We start from the raw sequence: 23,092 nt of genomic DNA on the forward strand, positions 1-23,092 counted from the left end.
ATTGAGACAGGTTTACCTTTACCTTAAACTTGTCTCGTTACTTTTTCGTTTCAGCCAACAAAAGATGTCACCTGTACTGCCAGTCGAAGGAAACCGGAGACGTGGCATACATGAAGCAGCTGGTTCACGATGGGACTCGATGCTCTTACAAAGATCCGTACAGCATCTGCGTGCGGGGTGAATGTGTGGTAAGCACATTTCGGCTTGCAGCCACCTTTTTGCGTTTGCATGCTGCACTTCGAGGCGCTCGTTTTTATATGCATCCTGCATTTCAGGAGCACGCTTTTTATTCAAGTATGTGATGTGCACTTTAGAGCTAGTACTGTAAGTTAATGAAAATGAATGATTGGTTTCACTGTTGACCTTTACCTTTTTGGCTCAAGATATCATGTTCTTTGGCTCAAAGAACCATTTCGTAGGGACTATTGGGTCAGGTTTGCCTCATAAAATACTATCTGAATCAGATGCTTTGAATTTTGTTGTTCTATTGTGAGTATTCAGACGATGCCTACTGCAGTCACCATTTTGGCTTAGCTAATTAATTAGTAAATAATCTGCGCTTGCAACACACCAATATACTGAATGAAGTAAGACATTTCATCTAACACCATTTCATAAATAAATAATACGAAATATGAAATTCTAAATACGCGCATGAAAAAATGGCAATAAGTACTATTTCATATTTCATAGCAGCGAAAGGTTATAAATATGGAAAAAGTGCATTATATAAGTCAGTCATATGGGTATTTTCTCAGTAGGATGGAAGGAATATAGTGTTTCAAGCAGGATTGTGCCTGGGGCTGCCTGTAATGGTGTATTGGTGTATTTTCTGATTCTGACCACAGGGAAACATCTTAACGTAGAATGAGTCATCTTTCAGCATATACATATTTGGTTTGCAGGGCATTATTTGTTGTGTAAGATTTAGTCTGGAGAACAATATTATATGGTAATATTGTTATGGTGGCGGACACGGTGGCATAGTGGTTAGCACTGTCGCCTCACAGCAAGAAGGTCCTAGGTTCGAATCTCGGCTTGGGGCCTTTCTGTGTAGAGTTTGCATGTTCTCCCCATGTTTGTGTGGGTTTACTCTGGGTACTCCGGTTTCCTCCCACACTCAAAGACATGCATGTTAGGTGCGCTTCTGCAGGTGCCCTTGACCAAGGCACTTGCCCCGGGCGCAGCACACGAGAGGCAGCTGCCCACTGCTCCTAGGTAACTAAGGATGGGTCAAATGCAGAGGACAAATTACCCCACAGGGTTCAATAAAGTATATCTTCTATCTCACACTTTATATTAATAATTCAATGGAAAACATTTAATTTAGCATGCAGTCATCATTTCTCTCCATATTTCCACAACCGTTCGAGGTACGGCAGCTTAGAAGAGAAATAAAGGGGCCCGCAGCCGGGTCACATCTGAGTCCCTGTGCTCCGTGTTGTTTTTGCAGAAGGTGGGCTGCGACAAAGAAATTGGCTCCAACAAAATGGAGGACAAGTGCGGCGTGTGTGGTGGAGATAACTCGCACTGCCGGACGGTCAAAGGGACCTTCACTCGCACCCCCAAGAAAGCTGGTAGGCATCTTTCCAAAAACAAAATGTACCCCAACTGCAGACAACAATGTTAATGAACTGTGTGATGAGGGCACAGCGCTTCTCTTTCTCTTTCCCCCCGCAACAGCCGTCTCTTTAGGTATGATCGCACTGACCCAATTTTGTGCTGCTCTGTAGTGCAGTTGAATGTGTCATCATATACAATAGCTAACACCATTTTGATTTGATGTGTGTTGTTATTGTCTGTGTAATGCAATTATGTTGATGTGCTCTCGCACTCACGTAAACACGGCAATTGTCAGAGCATTCGCCTTTTGAATTGATTAGGCCGGTCTACATTCAGTGACATCGAGTGGCATAGCTTCACTCAAGGTAATCTCCTATTTATAATCAGCAGGTGAAATTGCTATATTATCTGTTGCCCAATTTGTGTGGTAGCATTTGTTTGTGGTGAAAAAAACCTTCTATTCTACTGTATGTAATTTTTTCATGTTTGCTATTCAGAACTTTCCATAATCGATAATGGATATGGGTTAATGCAAATTAATTCCAACAACACATGAAATTAACATTTCTTTTGTGGCTGTTGTTGCTACTGATGATAGAGATATCAAATGAGAATCATTGCCTGGATGCATTGACGGTAGACTGGCTTCATGGTCATTGCATTATTTATTCAATTACGTTTGCACTTGAAACCGTAACCGTATTTTCTTGGAATCAAAGCGTACCGATAATCACACCATTCCTGGTATCTGCTGATGCTAATCACTGATGCAGCACCGTTGGGCTTTCTTCTTTTGTCATTAATTGGATGTGCACAGAAGTGATCAAAGTGGTGGGCCAGCCTCAATTATGGTCTCAGCTGCGTATGTGGCTCTTACTCATCCATTACTGAGTCATTTTTTCGGCAGGAGCTGAAGACCTGGAGGGAATCCACGGTCCGGATATGCAAGCACCTTAATATGGGCACGCTCGTCCGTAATGAAAGAGTCAAACATCTGTGTCAAATTATTGCCCTGTTCTTTTAGTATATCCTGTCAGAATGTTTAATGGACATGTTTTTTTTTTTTGTTTTGCCTGATTGCAATTTTATTCCCTCTTCATCCTCCGTAAACCACGGCTGATTCATTGAAGGGGAAGGCTAAGTTCGCAAATTGATTGGTAGTCCCATCTCAAATTAGACATTAATAGGCATGTCGGATGCCTTATATTTTTGTCCCGAGCTATGATTTCAAGTCAGCTAGATGGCTTTTTAAGGGCTTAATGAATAGGAGCAAGAGGTGTGTTTGTGTGTGTGTGTGTATGTTTGTGCCTGTGTGTGTGTGTGTGTGTGTGTGTGTGTGGTTGGGCTGGTTGTTGAGGGGGAAGATGACAGCTTGTTCCCAAACCTGCTATTATTATATTCATCAAGCCTGCTTGTAACATTGCAGTCTGTCCAGATGCACCTTAATAGAAGTTTGAGGAAATTTCCTTTATCTTGCGTTGTGGTTACAGGAAAGACACCTGTGACCGAATTTGTCCTTAAAGTCCACTTTGTATGTCAAAACATTCTCATGTTGTTGCCACGTTGTGGCAATGTTGTAACATTGACAAGACATTCCAGTAACGTTGCGAGGACATTTTGCGTTAACTGGACAGCAGCCATGTCCTAAGGTGGTGCACAAACACACGCACAAGCTGCAGCACAGCGGGGCGTTGATGACAGTCCTGTCACCTGACTGTAAATTTATTTTATTAAAACGAGGCCATTAGAAGCCGGTCGGTTTTCAAAGGCCAGCGATGTTGTGCCACGTTGCGTTGACATCGCCGTGACGCGCGGACAGTCACGTGGCCAGCGATTTCCTTTCGGCAAACCTCTGAGGCTTAACACCACCCTCCCGTTGCTGCAGAATAACGGACAGATGCAACAAGCGGTCGGTGGGATGAGTGTGAGAACAAAGGCACTTACCTTTCTCTCTTTTTCTTTCTCTCTAGTTTTCCATTTAAACCACTCATCTCTTTTAACAGGGAAAAAGTTAAGCAAGAGATGCCAAAAAGAAATCCATTTCTCGGAAAACAGAACCTGCAAGTATCAAGTGTTACCCTGATCTTAAAGACTTTCCTTCCTCACAGTAATGTTTTCTGTTTCATTGACTGTCTCGTGAGGCCACGCAATTGGTGGATAATTTCATCCGTGAAAAAGCTAAATAACAGCAACAAACCAGTCGGAACAAAGACAGAGTCTGCCGTATCCCGTGACTGTTTACCATTGAGAAACTTCTGGAACTGAGTTAATATATTAATGGTATTCATTAAACAAAACAGTCTCTCATGAGGCAGTCAATAAGCTGTTTTCAGACAAATCCGCCTTCAAAGCTTTATGAATCTCATAAAGCTGAGTACACACACTTGCAGACCAGTGGGGGGGGGGGGGGGGGGGGGTGTAATATTGGATGTTTGTGTCTTTGAAATGTGTGAGTTGTCTGATACACGCACATATGCGTACGCACTGTGTGAGAAGTGGTCTCGAGGGAGACTGTCAGCTTATGCCAACTTCGCTTACATTCAACACCCGTGTTTTGCTCACATTCACAATCCACGTTTGTGTTGCTTTCACAACTCTCTGCCGACAGCCTGGCAAAAAAGTGCAGGCTCTCCCACAACGTGCATTATTTTTACAGAGTTGCACTGACCGGATAGAGTTTTCGTGATTTAAATCAGTTGCTCTTTCGATGCTTGATATTGCTTTACACAAAACTGGGTCTCGACGTACAGAAGTTATTATTTGACTGAATGTTACCATTCAATAACATATCACTCTAAAATATAAATGTATAATTGTAGTAAAATATATAACTTATTGTCTGTATACAAGACCTAGAGCACAGCTTACTATACAAAGTATTGAAAAACAAGAAAGACTACTTGACAAATTGGTTTCGTCAGACTGGTGAGCCCATCCTTACCGTTTGATTGCTTAACAATAAAGTTGACAGAACACATCGTCCGTTCAGGAAGGAATAACCGTATTATTTGCGTCTGTCACTCTTTGGTGAACCTCATTGGTTGATGTCAATCTCCACACCAGGCGGTGGGGGGGACTCATAGTTGTGTTGCCTAGTACAAACAATTAGTTAAAAGGGTTGGTTGCATGATTTTCGCACCACATTTGGTGTCCTACGTCTGAATTGGCTTCTGATTTTAATGTGAAAACTGACAGCTGGCAGGCCCTGTGCCTTTCCAGGGGCGGGGCTGCTGTAATGCCTGCGGTATGAATCAGCCCTGGTTTCCATGAGGCTATGGCTGCAAATAGTATGATTCAAATCTTTAAAGTCCCATATTACGGTATCTTACACTATAGCTATGTTAGCTTTCACATGCAGTAAATAGAGGATTCATCAACAACGGAATTCGTGCTAACGAGAGAATGCTGTGATTCCAAGGTGGAAATTTGTTATCAGCTCTCGTTCTCTTCTCCTCACACCAGGTGGCATTTGTGTGTACTCATCTGCACGATGAGAAAGCAATAGAGGTTTACAGCTTTTATGGCAAAATAGCCAATAATCTTTACGCAGCAGGTGCACCAGGTCACCTTAGACGTTTCCCTATTTCAGAGTTTGAGGAAACTGATTTCTGCTGAACACTATGGCCCTCTCTGTGATTAGGACTGGTCTACCTAGGGTAATTCATACAAAGTCTGTTGTTCAAATGACCAGCAGAGAAGAACTGAATTAAGTGGCAATTAATTATTTAAGTCAATGAAAAAGAGAACATTCTGGAAATGAGAAATAACTAATTGATTTCATTTAAAGGGAAGACAAGAGGAGCATTCTCTTTGCCCAAGGGAGCTCGCAATGTGTATCTGAATGAAACAGAAGATTCTAGAAATGTTATTGGTGAGTCTCAGTGAGTTTGCAGAAGTCTGGACATCCACTGAATAGAACAGAAGGTAGCCTTGTGACTTTAATTTTATTTTACTTCATTTCTTTTACACAGTTTGCCCTTTTTAACTTGACAAAGGGTTCTTCATTCAGAGTTTTATATTAGCGGTGACTGCATTGCAGTATGCAAAGCAGATGATTTAAATTGGTCTTGGTTTTATATTTCAGAAGGTTAAAATATTGAGCAAAAGCAACATGGCTCATGCTATTGAGCAGAGAGCTCTCAGAGGAATTACACATCATTACAGTGGTATTGGCAGTTGCTGTCACACAATGACAGTACCCAAAGGGGACAGTTCACCTCAGTGATCGGGATAAATCAAGGTTGACACCTGAATGAAGAACATTTCTGTCAGGTTTTTGCGTTCTAACTTTCTTTTGCAGGTTTGTATGACCTTGCACAATGAAAGTTGACATTAGATGTGTATGACCTCTTAAACCTGTCTGTTTGTAGAGCAAAACAAGCACCTTCTAAGTATTTACGGATGTCCACTTCTGCAAGGAAGCTGTATTTTTATCTACTTTTGCTCACTAACTGCTTCGATTATCTTTCCCAATCTTTTGCTCTCGTCGCTGATGCAAACACATGCAAAGGTTTCCTTAAGATGTTTCTGATCCCGCCCGGTGCTAGGCATGTAATCATCCAAGAACATGAGGCTTCCCCTCACATTCTTGGTAAGTGTCATTTCATACCGGATCTGAAAGCCGTGAGCTCGTACGAGTGTGCATGACCACTTTAAATGTTGTCCAGATGTTTGTGGTTAAAGGATCATCCAATTGTAACACTGAATATACTATGTTGATACATTTTAAGTGAACCACGCTGCAGTTGCAAGTAGATCCCACCATGTATAAAGTATACTGTAGCCTTTTCCCCCTATTAGATCTTGGGACATTACACACACTTATTTGCATCAGCTAATACAACCATTTTATCTTCATTTTGTTTAAACAGATCCTCTGCTGTAGTTTTGATATGCATTTACTATCATTTTTTTAAATTCTGTTTTTATTTTTTGTTTCTTTAGTAAGCCAGTTTTATAATGGTAGCCGTGGTTGAAATCAAGTGCATGAGTACTTTTTCTTGCTTGTTGTGTGTGGTGTGGAATGGAATTAGACTGTGGTAAATGAAAAAAAAAAGACTAATTGCTGCATTCAGCTGTAATTACTGGAGTCTGTGGTTTATTGCAGAAATGCATTGCAGCTTGGCCGATAGACTGAAACTCCATAATGTTTGCTGAAGCTTTGACTGCCGGGCTGATTTGTGGCACAAGGCTTGAAACCACATCATCCAAAAGCAAATTACTCTGTGGGCCTACTTCCTAAACAAGGCTTATGATTACATCCATAACCACTTTAACAAACACCCTTAAATTCGGATTTCAGTATGTAGCTATTAAAGTAGTGTCATCTTACTGGTGTGTATTAGTACTCATTATTACACTGGATAGAAATGAATACTAATAGCACAACATAACTTAGTTCTACCGTTTTCTTTTTAATAACTTGCAATACGAGGGAACATTTCATCATGATTTAAATTTCAAATAAGGATTGTTTTTTGATATTAAGCTAGGCCTGTAAGCTGTGAAATTGGAACATTAATTGGCAGTAATCCATCATAAATGCCCGTGTGATTCAATTAATTCCCAGTTCCGCACGCGCCAAACGGGATGTGATCAATTCCGCATCCAGTGTAAAAGCCATGTCCCTTCTTTGCCCGTCTTTGTGTCGGGAAAGCCGTTGTTCAAAGCTGGAGGCAAAAGCAAAGGATTTCAGAAGGCGCACTGTAGGAAATTAACAGGGAGACATCCACCCAATTTCAGAGATATAAAGGCACAATTCCTCAATGCCAAGCAAACAAAGCAGTGGCTGAAAAGTCACGTTTGTTCACGGGGGATGTTTGAAATGCTGAGTCATTTAACCCTTGTGTGGTGCATGATGACCATGGCCGATTGGAACACAGACGCGTACACGACAGAGCTTCAGATCTGTTCCACTGTGTGCTAATTAACACAGTCAGTTGGTGCTTTTAAGGTTTTCACGTTAAAAATGGTCCAAGCTTTATATCCACCCACAACATGGAGTTTTTATGTATGAATGGACTAAAATGTCTGTAATTTATCTGTCAAGCAGACACTACAATTAGAGTTAACATGCAGCTCAAAATTGGTCAGTTCTGCAACCATTTCCTTGGTGCATTTAGCAGATATCCATCATTTACCGCAGCGTGAAGGCATGATGAATTTCATTCCATTTCAATTTTGTATTTATTTTTTGGTCATTTAAGAGGAACAGAGTTAGGACAGTAGATTTTTTTTTTCTTTCGGTCATGTCACTATTGGTAGATTAAAAGATCTGAAAAATAAAATATGCTCATGCTGAACGTTTCTTATCATAATCATCTAATTAGGTGGACAAAAAACGCATCTTGTTATATTACAGATCCAGTCAGCAGGACTGTGCTGTGTGCACATCCATGCTCTCTTGTCATGTGTTGCGTTCAGTTCTGCTATTTGATCAAACCCGCTGCTTAATAGACTCTAGTAGCTTTGTAGATTATCTGACACTGCTGTAGAATACTTGCTTACCTTCAGACCTGAGTCAAATATGTATTTGATTTGGATTCAAATACTTTTCTGTGCTCTATTGATCTTGCCTGGTGTAACTGAGCCTGCCAATATGACCAGAAGGCAGGGTTTGCACTTTTTGAGAGTATTTTGTTGCTTCCAATACACCAGACAAGATCAGTAAAGCGTAGGAAAGTATTTGAATCCAAAACAAATACGTGTTTGACCCAGGTCTGCTTACCTTTAAAACGTGCCGCACTTTATTCGTCATATTGTCTGATATTTCAAAAGTAACATTTAAAAGATGAATATCATTACAGTGAAATACTGATACTTTTCTGGGTGCGATTCTCTTCGACATTCTTTTATGCATGAGATTTATGTTCAACTGCCTGCTATACGGTGCATGGCAGAGCGTCCACACGAAAGGTCATAGTATGTATCTCTGAAAGTTATGCAGGCCTTAAGCAAAGACAGCTTGAGTAATAGGTTATAAAATTATATATTCAAGAGCCATTAAAATTGATATAGTTCAAATCCACCGATTGGCGAGGATTGTCCCAATGCTCTCAACCTGGAAATAATATAATAGGCCACGGTAGAGGTAGATAGAAAGTGTAATGCAAAGTTACTAAAACAGTTTCTTTTGAAAGAATTCACGTGACCGAATGCTTCTTATTTAATAGAGATTAATTATAATTTCAGTTAATGATGAGTCTGAAGATGTGTCCTCTTTGCATGCATATTGGACTTCAGATTTGTGATGAAACAATGTGTAAAACTGACTTCCAGAGGTGGAAAATCCAGATTCAGAAGATAAAAAGTCCTCCCCATTATTTTGTTCCAGTCACCTGGATTTGCTAATTAGCACAATTCTTCAGCCGGGAGGTAAAACTAATTAGTGAAATCAGCTGGCTGAGTTCATGAGTGGAAGAAACGCATGACAGGACTTTTGCTTTTTGACCCCACCTCTTTCTTTCCACCTCTGCTGCCTTCTAATCAACCTCTGATTGCAGCAATCAAGAATCAAGCCACAGGGCATTACATACTGAATGGGAAAGGAGAGGAGGCGAAATCAAAGAACTTCATCGATCTGGGAGTGGAGTGGGATTACATAATCGAAGACGACGTCGAAACGGTGCACACGGACGGGCCGTTGCACGATGCGGTGGTCGTGCTGGTAATTTTTTTTGTTGCATAATGCTATTGGATTGCGTAATATTGCACGTGACAGCGAGTGCTGCACACATGTTTCTAAAGGTGTTGTTTATAACATCAGATTCGTTAGATGAAGCTTAATTGAAATTTCATGCTTTTGTCATCTCAAGATGAGGTCTAGGTTTTCGGGCTGATGGCCTAATTAACAGTCACAATTCTAAGCAGGCAAAAGCATACATCCATTCAGATCTGAAAGTGAAATGTGATTGGACAATGCATCGCATTATGAACTCAGCTGTGTGTAATCTGGAGCTAACCATATTGCATGCACTGTACATATGGTACAATTAATCAAATTGTACACGCTCACACACACAGACACACATATTCACACCTCCAATGGCAACCCCCCCAAGTGCCTGCTCAGTGTCCTATCTCCAGGCCATGCTGGCCGAGCACTTTGAAGCTTCTTATGGCTGAGAACTGCCAAATAGTGAATTAGATGTCTGACAGGACCAAATATCAAATTTAAGATGCTCTCAATCAATAGTTAGGTCTGTATGATCTGCAGTCAACATTTGTTCTTACATTTCCGGAATCACCAAAATGTTCATGACTCAAAATTTCTAACTTATTGATAACAAATTTTAGTTTTGTAACCTTCCATCAGTTCCCTGGGTATAAATATCTGCCATGTTTCTTGGGAAGAAAGGAACTCTTTCATATCTGCTCTCTGTGTACCTGTCTGGCAAGGGGAAATCACCAGGCAGCAGTTATTATCGCTTTTGATTTTCTTTTCTGTGATAGCTGTTCTCCGGAACCAGCACGTTTCAACGTTTGCAGCAAATGGCAAATGTGTTGGGCCAAGAACAGGTGCTCAGAAAGCATACAAATCAATCTCTATCAATTCTTTTGCTTCAGGAGAAATTCATGGTGCTCCCGACAGAAGATGTTTGTTATTCATAGCAATGCATTGTCCATTTTTTGTCCTTCAAATTCCTCTTTCTGCGTGTACTGCTCACAGACTATGAATGTGGACTGTAGAGGTAATTTTGAGAGGAGTCTGGGAGAGGGAGAAGGTGTGTTGATCCACCTTTGAGACCTGCTGGGACTGCGTACTGTTGGAAGGGGGTACGGAAAGGAGTGTTTATGCCGTAGTCTAAGTGTTGGGTACAGTTGGTTGTGAGGGTTCTTCAACTGTCCCTGAGAACAACCAATATTTGGAGGTCAGTGACACAGTGCACTCAGAGAAGATGAGAATATTGCCATCATTTTCTCGGGGGTTTTGGCTGACTTCAGGGTCAGATGGTTAGAAAAGAATTATGCCTGTGTGTGGGAGTGCGTGCGTGCATGTCTGTGTGCATGTGTGTGTGTGCATGCACATAGAATGATACTTTATATGTATTTATGTCATGTCAATTTTCATTTTTCATGTCAGTTTTTAGTCTTTCTTATGGGACAGTGTTCAGATGCTATTCTGACACCAAAACATGGATCATAATGACATAAGATGAAATGAAGCATGGGCTGTTCTTGAAGAATGGTGCATTAAACATTGAAGTACATAGACCGTGGTTTGATATATGTTTCTTTAAGCAATGGCTTTTCCCATCAGATTATACCGCAGGACAATGAAACGAGATCGACCCTCATGTACAAGTACATTATACACGAGGACTCGGTGCCGATCAACAACAACAACGTCATCCAGGAGGACACGTACGAGTGGGCCCTGAAGAGCTGGTCCCAGTGTTCACGACCTTGTGCAGGAGGTAACGGGTCTCGTCTGCGGCTAACGTCACAGTCATTGCTGTGAAGAATCACCTACCGACACGACCCCCCCCCTATTTGTGCGTGGTTCCAGGGTTCCAGTACACCAAGTACGGGTGCCGTAAAAAGGGCGACAGCAAGATGGTTCACCGTAGCTACTGTGACGTCAGCAAGAAGCCCAAGCCGATCCGCCGCATGTGTAACCTCCAGGACTGCACCCAGCCACAGTGAGTGTGTGGCCATCTTACTATACGAGTTTGAGCTTAGCTGCTTCTTTCCATGTGAAAGGCTCTTTTGGACCTGGTTTGTAACTCACTCATTCACTCACTCCCTCCCTCATTTACTCCATCGTGGTGTGTATGATAAGGCCCGCCCTTTGATCTGGGTTATGTCTGCACATGCAGACACACTCTGGTTCGGGGAGTCTCAGAAAGCCGTGTGTAAGAGACAGAAACGTTTCAGCCCTCAGAATTCCAACCATCTCATCGCTCACCTGCGCCCTCTGTGGTGGAACGCGAGCCTGCAGTCTGACCGTGTCAGCCGTGCAGGCACAGTCGAGAATAAAAAAGCAGTGCTCATGCATTTCTGAGGCCCTCCCAAATTCAGGATGGCTCTGGCCGAGGAGCCGGTAATTATCCGTATTGGGCCAAGGGAAAGGGGGTGTGTGAGTGTCTGTTCTCGTCTGATTATCATTAGATTACCTGCAAAGTCCCTGGGTATGTGTGATGGGCATCTTGGATAAGCTTTATGGAAGAACATTTTTGAAAGTAAACCACAGGGTTGCATTCAATTAGAGGAGCCAGGCAGACGCTCAGACTAATGGTGCAACACGAGGGCATTGATTTGCAAAAGCTTTGTACATTCACCAAAAACATTTCAGCATGGTTTGCATAATCACAGCAGTTATCCTTAAGTTGAGGCCCAGTGCTAAATGATGATTCAACCCACAGTCTAATGCTGAAAAGTCTTCTTTTTTTCCCTCTCAAACTAGTCAATCTAAACCTTGAACTACTTCGCTTGGATCACTGAAAACCCATTATTGGTCAATTACTAACCCCATAAATCACCCACTTTGGTGTTCATTAACAGAATCAGAGTCAATCAGGGAGAGATAGTTAGTGGACTGCCAGGAGCCATGAAATGCATTGAGCTTTACTGGCTGAGCCACATCTCCACTGACCTTCTTTATAGGTATAGCTCCTCTTCTAGTGCAGCCTAATGTGTTTTTTTACCTTTGTACTGAAGCACTACCCAAGTGCTGCCGATTCTAGAAAACTATTCAGACTGTCCCTCAACTGAAATGATATATTATCATAAAAACTAGGAAGAACACAAGCCCAAAACGTGCCGGAATGCGTGGCTGCTATGTTTACGCATGAAGAGAAATATGATTGAATTGAAGATAAATGTGCTTTTTGGCACCAGGCTACATTTACTAGAGTAATGAGCCGTGTTTCTGAGATTTTGGTCACTGGACGCAGGAGTCACGCTCTGATTATTCTCTATCAATCCTAGCTGATGGCCCGCGCTGGTCCGTGGAGACGCTTTGGGTCAGGTTTGCGTCCACAGGCACAGTGCACACGCATCACATGTACAGTAAGGCGCTTGCCTTGGTTTTTTCACCCAGGACTCTGTAATGTAAAATTACAGCATCCCACCAGACGGTTGATGCGTGGGCACTTTAAAAGCAGCGGCCGTGTTCTCGTCAGTCGGTCTTTGCGGTCGGTTTTTAGCCGAGGCAATTTCGGCTAATTACTTCTCACTAACGGATGGCTCGTTGAGCCACATTGTTAGCCGGCAGCGCGGCGCTCCGCTTCATGCGGACAGACTCAAAGTCAGGAGTGATTACCCTCTCCGGTGTGAGCCGCCTTGCCTAATGCGATAATGAGGAGCCGAACGGACACAGACCCCGGGTTACTTTCGACATACCTCCCCTTGTTAGCCTGAGCTTTTTTGGGAGACGCGACCGGCAGAAACAGGTGTCTTTAATGAAGCTGATGTAATTTTTTTTTCTCCTGCTCTGAAATTATACACTATATATGTAAGATAAATGTGTATGTGCCTTTAAGTAACGTGTTTTACATGCCTAGGTTTTTAAAGTGAATTGCACGTACTGTGTCTGAGGCGAAGATAAATTTCTATGTTTGAAATGTATTCTGAAGGCAGTGCACACTTGCCTGCGTGTACTGTCAGTGATATTTGCAATCGCATTGTTTTTTACCGAGAAATCTAATTTTGCTGGGTCGCATTTGGATATCAGAATGACTCAAGGCTGCATGGATATTACAAACTACTGGTTCACGCCCTGCAGCAATCTGAGATAAATTCTCTTGTTTCGGTATTCAATTACATCCCTTTCCGGCTACAGTAATTCCCTTTTTTTTATCCAGTGTCGGTGCTCTGTTCCAGAGTTCATTGCTGACAGAGAACAAGCTGGGAAAAGATCAAACAGAGATCAACAGGCCAACGAGAATGCTCACGGTCTTCTAAAGGAGGATAAAAAACAGTGGTGGGAGATAGTACTCAACACTGAATGTGGGAAATGTGGGATGCCAAGATACCGAGACGCCGTGATTTCTAGGAAATGTGGTCATTTGAGTACAATGAGGGATTCATGCAGTACCCAGCATTTCACCACCACTTGCATCCAAGATCACTGTAAAGATGCTTCTGGCATGGCCCTTTGCTTAGTGCGACAGTTTCAGCTAGGAGCTACATAAGGGTGTGGGCTTCTCCATCAGTTTGTTCGATTTTTTCCGTCAGGCTATCGTCTGTTCAGCTGAGACGTGCACGTCTACCTTGACTGCACTGATGAAATGCACTGCTGAGAGGGAGGGTTAACCATGGACATTGATCCCGGCAGGGGACTGGGGGGGCACGTCCACCCCCCAAACTTAGGGAGAACAGAAAATGGTTCCCCCATTATTATTATGTTGTATTGGGTGGTAAATCCTGTAGAACATTTCCTGTTGGTTGTGCCCCTCGAAGTTGAAATGAGATGTGTGTCCTTGCGGAGGGGTGAGCTGAGGTTCTTCCTGCACACTGTGGACATGCCTGGCAGTTCCTGCCCACTGGTGGCGGTGACAGAGAAGGTTGCCAGGTTGGCAGATGCTTCTCTGACCGTAGGGCATCTTTTCTGGATATACTTGAAGCCAGCAGCACACAGCCTGGAGTAAATAAATGCAATGGAATAGAGATTGTTGAACAACCACAGCTGTTCATCCTCTGTGTGTATTGCCAACAGGAGTGGTATTGCCAACAGGAGTGTAAAAGGGCAGTTTTTTGAACTGTCTGTAATGAAGTGTCTGTGTCATATTTTATTGCTATGCATTCTTCAAATGACTCTTCTTGTTACTATGTTGTTCTACATAATGTTACTGCACTGGAGACACCTGCTACTAGCCTACAGTACTGATGAGGATTAATTAACATATGAGGTGTCTTACAGATATGAATATTAATGAGCGCAGGATACACACACAGCCTGTCTTTATCTGAAGAACAGGTCACGGTAAGCTAATAGTGTTTGTTATAATTTAATGGCTATAATTAGGCCAAAGAAGACAATATTCTGGGGAATATAACCACAATTTGAATCCAGTTTCCTGGACCTTTAACTGCTCTTTTACTTTTCTCGGTTTTAATATGATAAAAAGGTCATTGCAGCATTTCAGAATTCCTAGCTGGTGACAAAAACCACTGTTCCATACCTTTCTCAGAAATCACAATTTTTTTGTCTGCAAAATAGATAAAGTTCTGTGTCGTTCATGTGAGTTCACTACTCCTCTAGTTAAAGGTGAATTCATTTGTCTTACCATACACAAATGATGCAATTTGTCTTACCGAAAATTGGAAGTAAACATATTTTTATTTTTGCTGACTTCCTTGACACAAACATGAATGGTTCCATTCTTGCTGTCCCAATCAATTATTAGTAATATTATAAATATGAATAAAGAGTATGATAATTATGTATGCATTGAAAACATTTAGTCTTTGTAACCAAGATCTCATTGGGCCTCACAACCCCAGAAAATCATTTCTATATTCTATCCTATCTTTTATACAATATTTTTTGAGGGCCCCTGTCAGTCAGTGCCCTTGGAATTGTCCTCGCTTTGTACCCCCCCCCCCCCCCCCATTAAGACGCCCCTGTCTGTAACACGTCAAGGTGCATAACAAACAGGAGCCTGCCCATTTTTTTTAAGTGACAGATTGATTTAGGCAAGTTAATGTAGGTCGTTGATGATCACCCCAAACTGATAGATAGCGAAGGCTAGTACAGACATTTACGTTCAGTTGCGAGCCAAGGGCAAATGATGATTGAATCTAGGCATGAGTCTCTGATTGCCCTCGGTTCCACACGAACTGGGGCTGGTGACTGGGAATTGATTGCATGTCCGTGCTCACCATGGTTGATAACCCTGCGTCCTTGCAGCAGGGGGCATCAGTCAAGGTACAAGTGCAATGGCATCAGATTAGTAGGTTTGTGTCACTTTTTTATAGTTCAAAACCGCAATCAGATCTGAAGGCAACATATGCTGGGTATTTGCAGATGGGAAACCAAGCCCTTCATCAGGTCATTGACGAGCTGCCAGTTGCTTTAAAGAGATTTTGACAGGGCACCAAGCTTGAATTCGTGAAAATCTTGAAGCTCAAAGTGCAGAGTTTCCCATCTGTCGTTCTTTTCCTTTTTGCTATGGCTCTGAGAGGAGAAATAAAACTGCATGCACCTCCTCCCTCCTCTCTACCTCCCTACGGCAAGGTATGACTCTGTTCTCTGGGGCCCCCCTCCCTTACTCTGTGGTGCAGCCAGGCATACAGCCACAAGCAAATTTTTTTCGCTATATTTAGACTGTTACTATTACTATCTCTACTACTACCTCTACTACTACTACTAATACTATTACTATTAAGAGATGAATAGAGGGTAGCAAAGAAGAAGAGTGGGATGCAAAAGTATGAATATATTTTTTGTTTATTTCATGATCAGGGAGATTTCTGCTTCTGAAGTAACTGGGGCCATTTCTGCTTGAAAATGTGAGGTGGACTTAGGCCACCTGGACACTTGCGCCAGTTGGAGGAAAGAATATTTATATTTAGGATTTGATGATTGTCTCAGTGACCAGGCTTTTGACACTGCCTTGAAGGCGATTACTTATCCCCATAATATTCTGCATAATATTCTACACTAAAACAGTGCACAGCATGCTTAATCACCACCAGTGAAAACACACATTTGGATTCACCAGATACATTTTCTGGCTGCGAGCTTCAGCGCACTAAGAACAATGAAAAGGTTTGCGGTTAATGGGCACCATCCTGAGAACCGTTCATTGATGTTACAGTATGGTGCCTATTAACTGCAAGCCTTTTCATAATTCTGACTGAACTGAAGCTGGCCGGCAAAAATGTATCTGGTTAATCCCAAAGTGCGTTTTCACCGGTGAAAACTGAGCATGCTGTGCACCGTTTTAGCGTGGGATATTATGCAGGTCGTGGAGAGTAAATTACTTAGCTCATTTCGAGCTTTTGTTTCATGAATCCGGAAAAGAGGATTTCCCAGGCACCTAATCCTGCTAACACGCTAGGTGCCCACATGATTCATAGCATGCTAGACTCTTGACTGCGGTTGTGGCCAATGGCTCCACAGTTCCGTATCTAACAGGCTGTAGCGTTGCCCCAGTTGGGGAGGGCGTTGATTGGTGGGATTGTCCTTTTCTCATTTTGCGAATGCAACTCTTCTTGTCAGCCACGTTCGTGCTGTCTGACTGCAGCTGCTGCGCTGCGGAATGTAACGAAGCAGCAGTCTGCAGAGCAGTCGCTTCTGTACCAAAGAGCTAAACCTGTAGCTCTTTGGTACACTGTCGTGTTCAATCTTGATGTACATTGATCTCCTTGCAAACAGAGTTACTTTATACCGAGGGCCTGTTAGTCTTTTGCATCGCTGACTAGAGATTCATTTACTAAGGGACATTACAGTTATTTTTGCTATACGTTTTCCAGTGAAATATTTACACCGACAGAGTCTTATGTTGGAGTGCAAATTTCATCTTGTATGCAATTCTATTTTAGTTTCTACCATTATCCATATGGCAGCTTATTAATCTTGTTCTATACTGTATGCCCGCAAATTGCAATCTGATGAGCATTGCCTTTGATAGATTACAGGTTGCATAACATAAACCCATAAGCCCATCTTTGAGCTCTGGATATATTTTGCATACACCCACACGCTTAACATTTCAACGTAGAAAGGAACGCATTAACATTTGAACTTGCTAAAAAAAATAAAATCATTATTCTTATTATAATAATCCCAAGAGTCAATCTATATTCAAAGCAGTAACGTACCATTTTAGTGCATGTAGAAAGCAAGAAATGCCTTGCTGTGCTTCTCCAGAAGTGCTCATTTTTGGCCCAAGTCTGTTTATATGTTGAAATTGCATGTTGTGTACAGTAGAGTAGGAGTTCCCTAATCCTGTTCTGGGGATGCCTGTGTGTGCTGATATTTTCTATAGCTGAAATGAACCATTTCCAGCATCTAATGAGCTCATCATTGAGCTATATTACCTCATTAATTAACCGATTAATTGATTTATTGATTGGCAGCCAAAATCACAGGGAGTCCTACATGCTGGAAGTTGCTGCCATCTGTTTGCAGGAACAGATTTTTTTTTTTTTTAAAGCAAGCCAAATTTTTCAATCAAACATAAAAACATGTGGAAGCATATAAACATGTATTTTCAACAACATACTGGACTGCCTGGGATAAAAATCCGGCATCCAAAGTGGTCCTCTGGACACAGTTTACAGGAGTTGCAATAAAGTCTTATCTACATAAGCTGGAAATGAAACATACACTTTTCTTCACTGTTAGGAGGTGATTGTCAGTCTATATAAACAGGCTGTGGGAGCTTCTGTGGTGCTTAACTTGGGAAAAACAACTATTTTTACCCGTAAAATGCTTAACGGGGATTATTGGCAGGTCCACTTCCTCAAATTTTGTTTACGGAAGCTGTGCTGGATGAATCGCTGAGTGCCTCAGCCAGTATTATTACTTGGTTGGGTAATGTAATTAGATCAACAGATTCAGTTCTGCAGTCGGGTTTTAATTTAACAGACTGCAGATTTGTATTGTTCCCCTTGTGAGCACAATTAAAACAGACACAAGCACAATTTGGGTTAAAATTAATTCACTGAACACTGATTACCAGCTGAAAAAGCCCGGTCAGTAATTACAAAGAGCACATGTCACAGGCTGACCGAAAGCTGAATGAGCAGAATACATTTTGAGCACTAAGCAAGACCTTGCAGACGGAAAATAGCAACTGTAATGGGGTATCGATAAGAATGAGAAACACATGGATTTGCATAATGTGTGTACATTATTCTGGTAGCGTAGGACATAAACAGACAAAAGCACAAGAAAGTTTAAGAAAAAAAAATAAAGAAAGCACCAGTCTTATGTTTCCTATCGCACGCGCACACACACACACAGCTTATTAATATTCTAATAGGCTATATTAAAGTATGCTGTGGCTTGCATTGTGTGCCACACATCAAAGACTGCAGGAGGGGGGTGAAATGCATTAGATGGGCTACGTAAGCTTGATGGTAACTTCCTGTGAAGAAGCAGTGCTGCCATTTAGCCTTCTGTCACCTCTGGGTAAGGGCATGGAGGGAGAGCCTACGGACAGGCAGGCAGAGAATTAAGGGTTAGAAGAGCACAGCCCAAATGAATGTCAGGACTGGTTTTTTCAAGGGTGCCGGTATTCTGCCCTAAACTCCTAAAAATACCGTACCGATGAAAGGTAAAAACAATTTTAAAGGTCAATAATTTTAAAGGCCACTAATGGCGCCATAATAAACCCTATTGAAAGCATTGAGCATCGTCTTGTTTAATTGTTTTATTGGCTGCTTTGATCATTACATTTGTTTTCAGTAATAGTGTAATGTTTTATTGATGCAAATCAGTAAATGTATCTTGTGTTCATAATGAGTAGTTTTCCTTGGTTATTTCTGTTGTTTTAGATTTTAAAGTGACTGGGTTGTAGCAGATAAGGCCTTTTGCTAATCACTACAGTTTGCCACAGCATTTTACCTGCTGTGGCAAACTGCAGGTAAAATGGTATAAGATCAATACATGATTAGAATTTTCTTAACTGAACATTCTAATGCTGATGTCACAATCACTACTACCAACTGACACTCGTGGAGTTATAGAACTACTGGTAACTAAACATGTTCTAGAGTTTTGGATCACTAATTTAAAAATTTGAAATAATACATTCCAAAAAACCTTCTCTTCAAAGGGTTAATTACACAAGCACATTGTTTCCAGTCCGAGTGCATTATAGTTGTGTGGATCCAATCAGTGGCAAGCTTAAAGAAACCCATTTTTTTGCATCTGTACTTGATTTTCTTTTTCCCTTAAGTGTGATAAATAGATTTCCAGACAATTATTTTCAGAAATAACTTGTTGGATGTTATAGCTCTTTAAGAAGACTGATTGTGTGGATTCGAATAAAATGTGAGAGCAGTCCTCTTTGTCTGGAGTGAATAGAGGAGGTTGCCTTTATCCACAGGAAGGTGCCATTGTCACCAGATGTGATGGTCTATTGTCTGTACCAAGCTGGCCCACGAACTGGACGTGGTGTTGTCAGCGTGGTTGCAATCTCAACCATCTTGTTGCCACTTGACCATCCCAAAAACCTTAAATCCAGACATGACCAGCTTAAAGCCAAGCTGGAGTAGGAAAAAGGGGCACCAGAGTCATTCCTGGCTGCACCATAGAAGTTATAGATGGAAGGGGGCACTATTAGCATACTTGGCTGTTGGGTAGGGTAGAGAGGCGGAAGGAGGTCCACACGGCTGGCTGTTGGAAGGGGTAAGAGACCATGATGGAGAGAACAGAATACAAGGAGGTGCAGTCAAGAGGGCAACAGTAAGGTTGGGATAGATGACAACTTTAAACTGTGGGCCTGTGAGGGCAGATGGTCGGGGGAGGGCAGTTGAGATGGAGTGTGTCTGGCCAAAAAGAGAGGGATTAGAACAGAGAAGGAGTGTGACAGATCACTCGCGAAAAATAGTCGAGCTGGGATTCGATGCAAACCTGAAAGCATTGAGCAATGGAGTTCTGACTAAAAATAAATTTCCCACATGCACAGTACAAATCCACAGCTGAATTGAAATTATGCTTGGATACTGTATACAACTGAATACATTGGTCTGTTCTCAATGATGATTTCAGTTGCACAGGTTAGAAAATGGTTTACAGGGGCCTCTGGGTGGCTCATCCTGTTACGACAATGTTCTAGTGTGTGGATGGGCCCCATGGTCCAAGGTAACGAATCTGAACTGTGCCAGTGTCATCCAACCTATGTGTTAGATCGCATACAGTATCCCAGCACAATTTTGGTCTTCATGTACCCGTGGCCTTATACTGTGCAAGTGGGAAATTAATTTTGCAATAGAGTAGTTTTCTAGTCTTGAGGGTCAAATTTTGTGTACCATCTTGGAAGGTATGGCCACATGAAGCAATTTCTAGCTGAAGTGGTGAAGACTCACCCCCACCCAGCTTCTGTGAAAAGCTTCCTTCTGTTTTAACCCTTTGAAGTGTAGGTTTAAAAAAAAAAAAATTAAGTCAGTGTTCTAGAACTCCACTGCTTTCAATTTCTAGTAATGATTGTTTCATCGGCATTAATGTTCAATCAAGAACATTCTAATCACATATTTGTGATCTTACACCTTAAAGGGTTAAGAAACTGTGCCTCTGTTGCTCTGTATTGAGTGTGAATCCAGAATAACAATGAAGACTGCAAACCTGTAGTCTGTGAAATCCTTTATGAATGTGTCACTTAGCATTTCATGGACTCAGTCATATTGAGAAAAACAAGAAACGACTTTTCCAGTCACTTCATCTTCCAATTTATATTGACTCCTTGAAGGCTACATTGTATGGCAATTTTTTGTCTGAATTTCTTACTATACCTATGAACTGGGCCTGTGCAGAGCAATACCAAACACTCATGATCCTAACACTGAATAATAAATCATTATGACGTATTATCAGATCCCCTGAATTGAAGTTATGATAGAAACACTGTCCTTGGTAGGTGTGAAGGGAGACTGTTTTCACATCAAAGCTTCCCTGTTCCATTTCTGTGGAAACGGGTACACTTGGCAGATCGTTGGGAGATATATAGCCCATCATGATGGTCTTCGTCACAGATATCACAGAGGGCTGTGTTATTTCTTGCTGTCAAAAGAAAGGGCTGCCGGTTATGGGAAAGAATGGTCTGGTCTTATTTTGAGCACAAATCAACGTCAATGAGGGACAGGTCCCATAAGTACAAGATTACATCTGGCCTTCGATAACACTCGATGGCAGACCTGCTGACAGACCTTCGCCCCGTTTATTGTTCGGTTTCCTGTGGTATTTGATTCGCCAGCACGGTTTTCAGTTTTCCTCAACCATAAGAGAATTGGAGACACACAAAAACAGGCCATTGATGTTTCCTTCTTCCCCGACCATTAATCTCAAACTACAGTTATTTAAAAGGTTGACAGGGAATGAAGTAGTACCCACAGGCCTGTTGGGCCTGATGGGTGGTGAATCCTGAGTTTTGATGTAAATGTGATTAAGGACCTGTCTGTAGCTTTTATATCATAGATGTTGGTCAGTGCTGTATTCTTCCCATTACTGGACAGCAGAGCTGGGGGTGGGGTGGGGTTGGGGCTGAAAAGTTGGAAGTTGGATTGATTTATATAACTGCAAGTGTTGAGAAAAAATATGTAGTGGGCTATTTACTAAATATTGTACAAATTCATGCTGATGGTATTAAATAATATATGATTGTATAAATATTTTCATCCCTATAAAAAGCTTATCTTGTTCCTATGGTGACAACACCTGCTGTTAACATATCTCACCAATTCACAGCACACACTGGGGCATTCTAGGGCATTCAGTTCCAAATCCCTTCTTGGCAGAACCTGTGTAAGCAATGTGGAACAGACTTCATCTTTGATCTGTGTCCTCATCCTAAATCTCTAACATTACCTACTTTCGGAGTCCGTACTGCAGTTTTCAAAAATACTCTCACCATTAGAATTTGTGATCAAGTTATGCTTCTAGCGACAATTTCCTCCTCCCTCCTTCCATCATAATGTGGTCAGAAGTGGTTGACCTGCAGAAAATGTCAAATGAGCAGTCCTAAAGTGGTAAATATCGCAGTTTAATTGGCTATTTAATATGTGTGTTGCAGTACAATTGCTGAATGTTCCACATAAAAATGTAGGCGCCCTTCATTTATTTATTTTTTGTATTCTCTGCAGATTCTAGCAATACCAATGAGGATTACGTAAGAAGAGCACAGTGGTTGCATTGTATTTGTTCATTAAAATAGTTTAACACTTCATTTTAAGAAGAAGCCTGTTGAATCTAGTAAATACAAATCGTATTAATGCTCTGTTTAAATGTTTTGCATATCACCAGTCTGAAGGCTTCATGTGTTATTCTTGGTCTGTCAATTGGTCTTGGTCTTGCATACAATTACAGTATAGGAACTAGGCGCGCAAGTGTGCTCTATTAACTCTTTATATGATTCTCATGTTCTTAACTGAACATTCTAATGCTGATGTAACAAAGACTATTGGAAGCTGTAAGCAATGGAGTTCTAGAACACTGATTTAGAATTTTTTTTAAAAACATTCCAAAACACCTACTCTTCAAAGAGTTAATGTGCATCGCTAGCTGCAGAAAACTGAAAGGAGTTACTGCAAAAATAGTGTGTCCATTTCGAAAATTATAGGTGTTATGCAAATAGAGAATTTGACTAGGCGTAACATGCTTGACTGATAGATTTGCCAGTTGCTTTGCTTATTTAGTTAGTTTCTGATGAACAACAGCCCATTTATTATTAAAGTATTATTTAGAGTGGGACAGTTACCGGTAATTAAGGATGTGTTAATTTATTGTATATTTATGTTTTATATTTGTTTTTATTCTGCATACATTTTATATTTTCATGTGTATTTAGGTGGACCATCGTGCAATAACTGAAATGACTCAGTTATTTACTGCCATAAATGCTGCCATTCAATTCTCATC

At 41.4% G+C, this 23,092-nt stretch overlaps 1 protein-coding gene across 1 annotated transcript in view; it reads left to right on the forward strand.

The window, feature by feature from the left end:
• Positions 1-23,092, forward strand: part of adamts3 (ADAM metallopeptidase with thrombospondin type 1 motif, 3) — an 87,287-nt gene that overhangs the window by 55,478 nt on the left and 8,717 nt on the right. Inside the window, exons 14-19 of the mRNA XM_035379712.1 lie at positions 55-188; positions 1,454-1,577; positions 6,074-6,154; positions 9,066-9,229; positions 10,823-10,979; positions 11,072-11,204. Of these exons, the coding sequence (XP_035235603.1) occupies positions 55-188; positions 1,454-1,577; positions 6,074-6,154; positions 9,066-9,229; positions 10,823-10,979; positions 11,072-11,204 (793 nt within the window). The remainder of the gene's footprint in view (positions 1-54; positions 189-1,453; positions 1,578-6,073; positions 6,155-9,065; positions 9,230-10,822; positions 10,980-11,071; positions 11,205-23,092) is intronic.

This window comes from Anguilla anguilla, chromosome 10 (assembly GCF_013347855.1).
Source record: "Anguilla anguilla isolate fAngAng1 chromosome 10, fAngAng1.pri, whole genome shotgun sequence".
Lineage (NCBI taxonomy): Eukaryota > Metazoa > Chordata > Actinopteri > Anguilliformes > Anguillidae > Anguilla > Anguilla anguilla.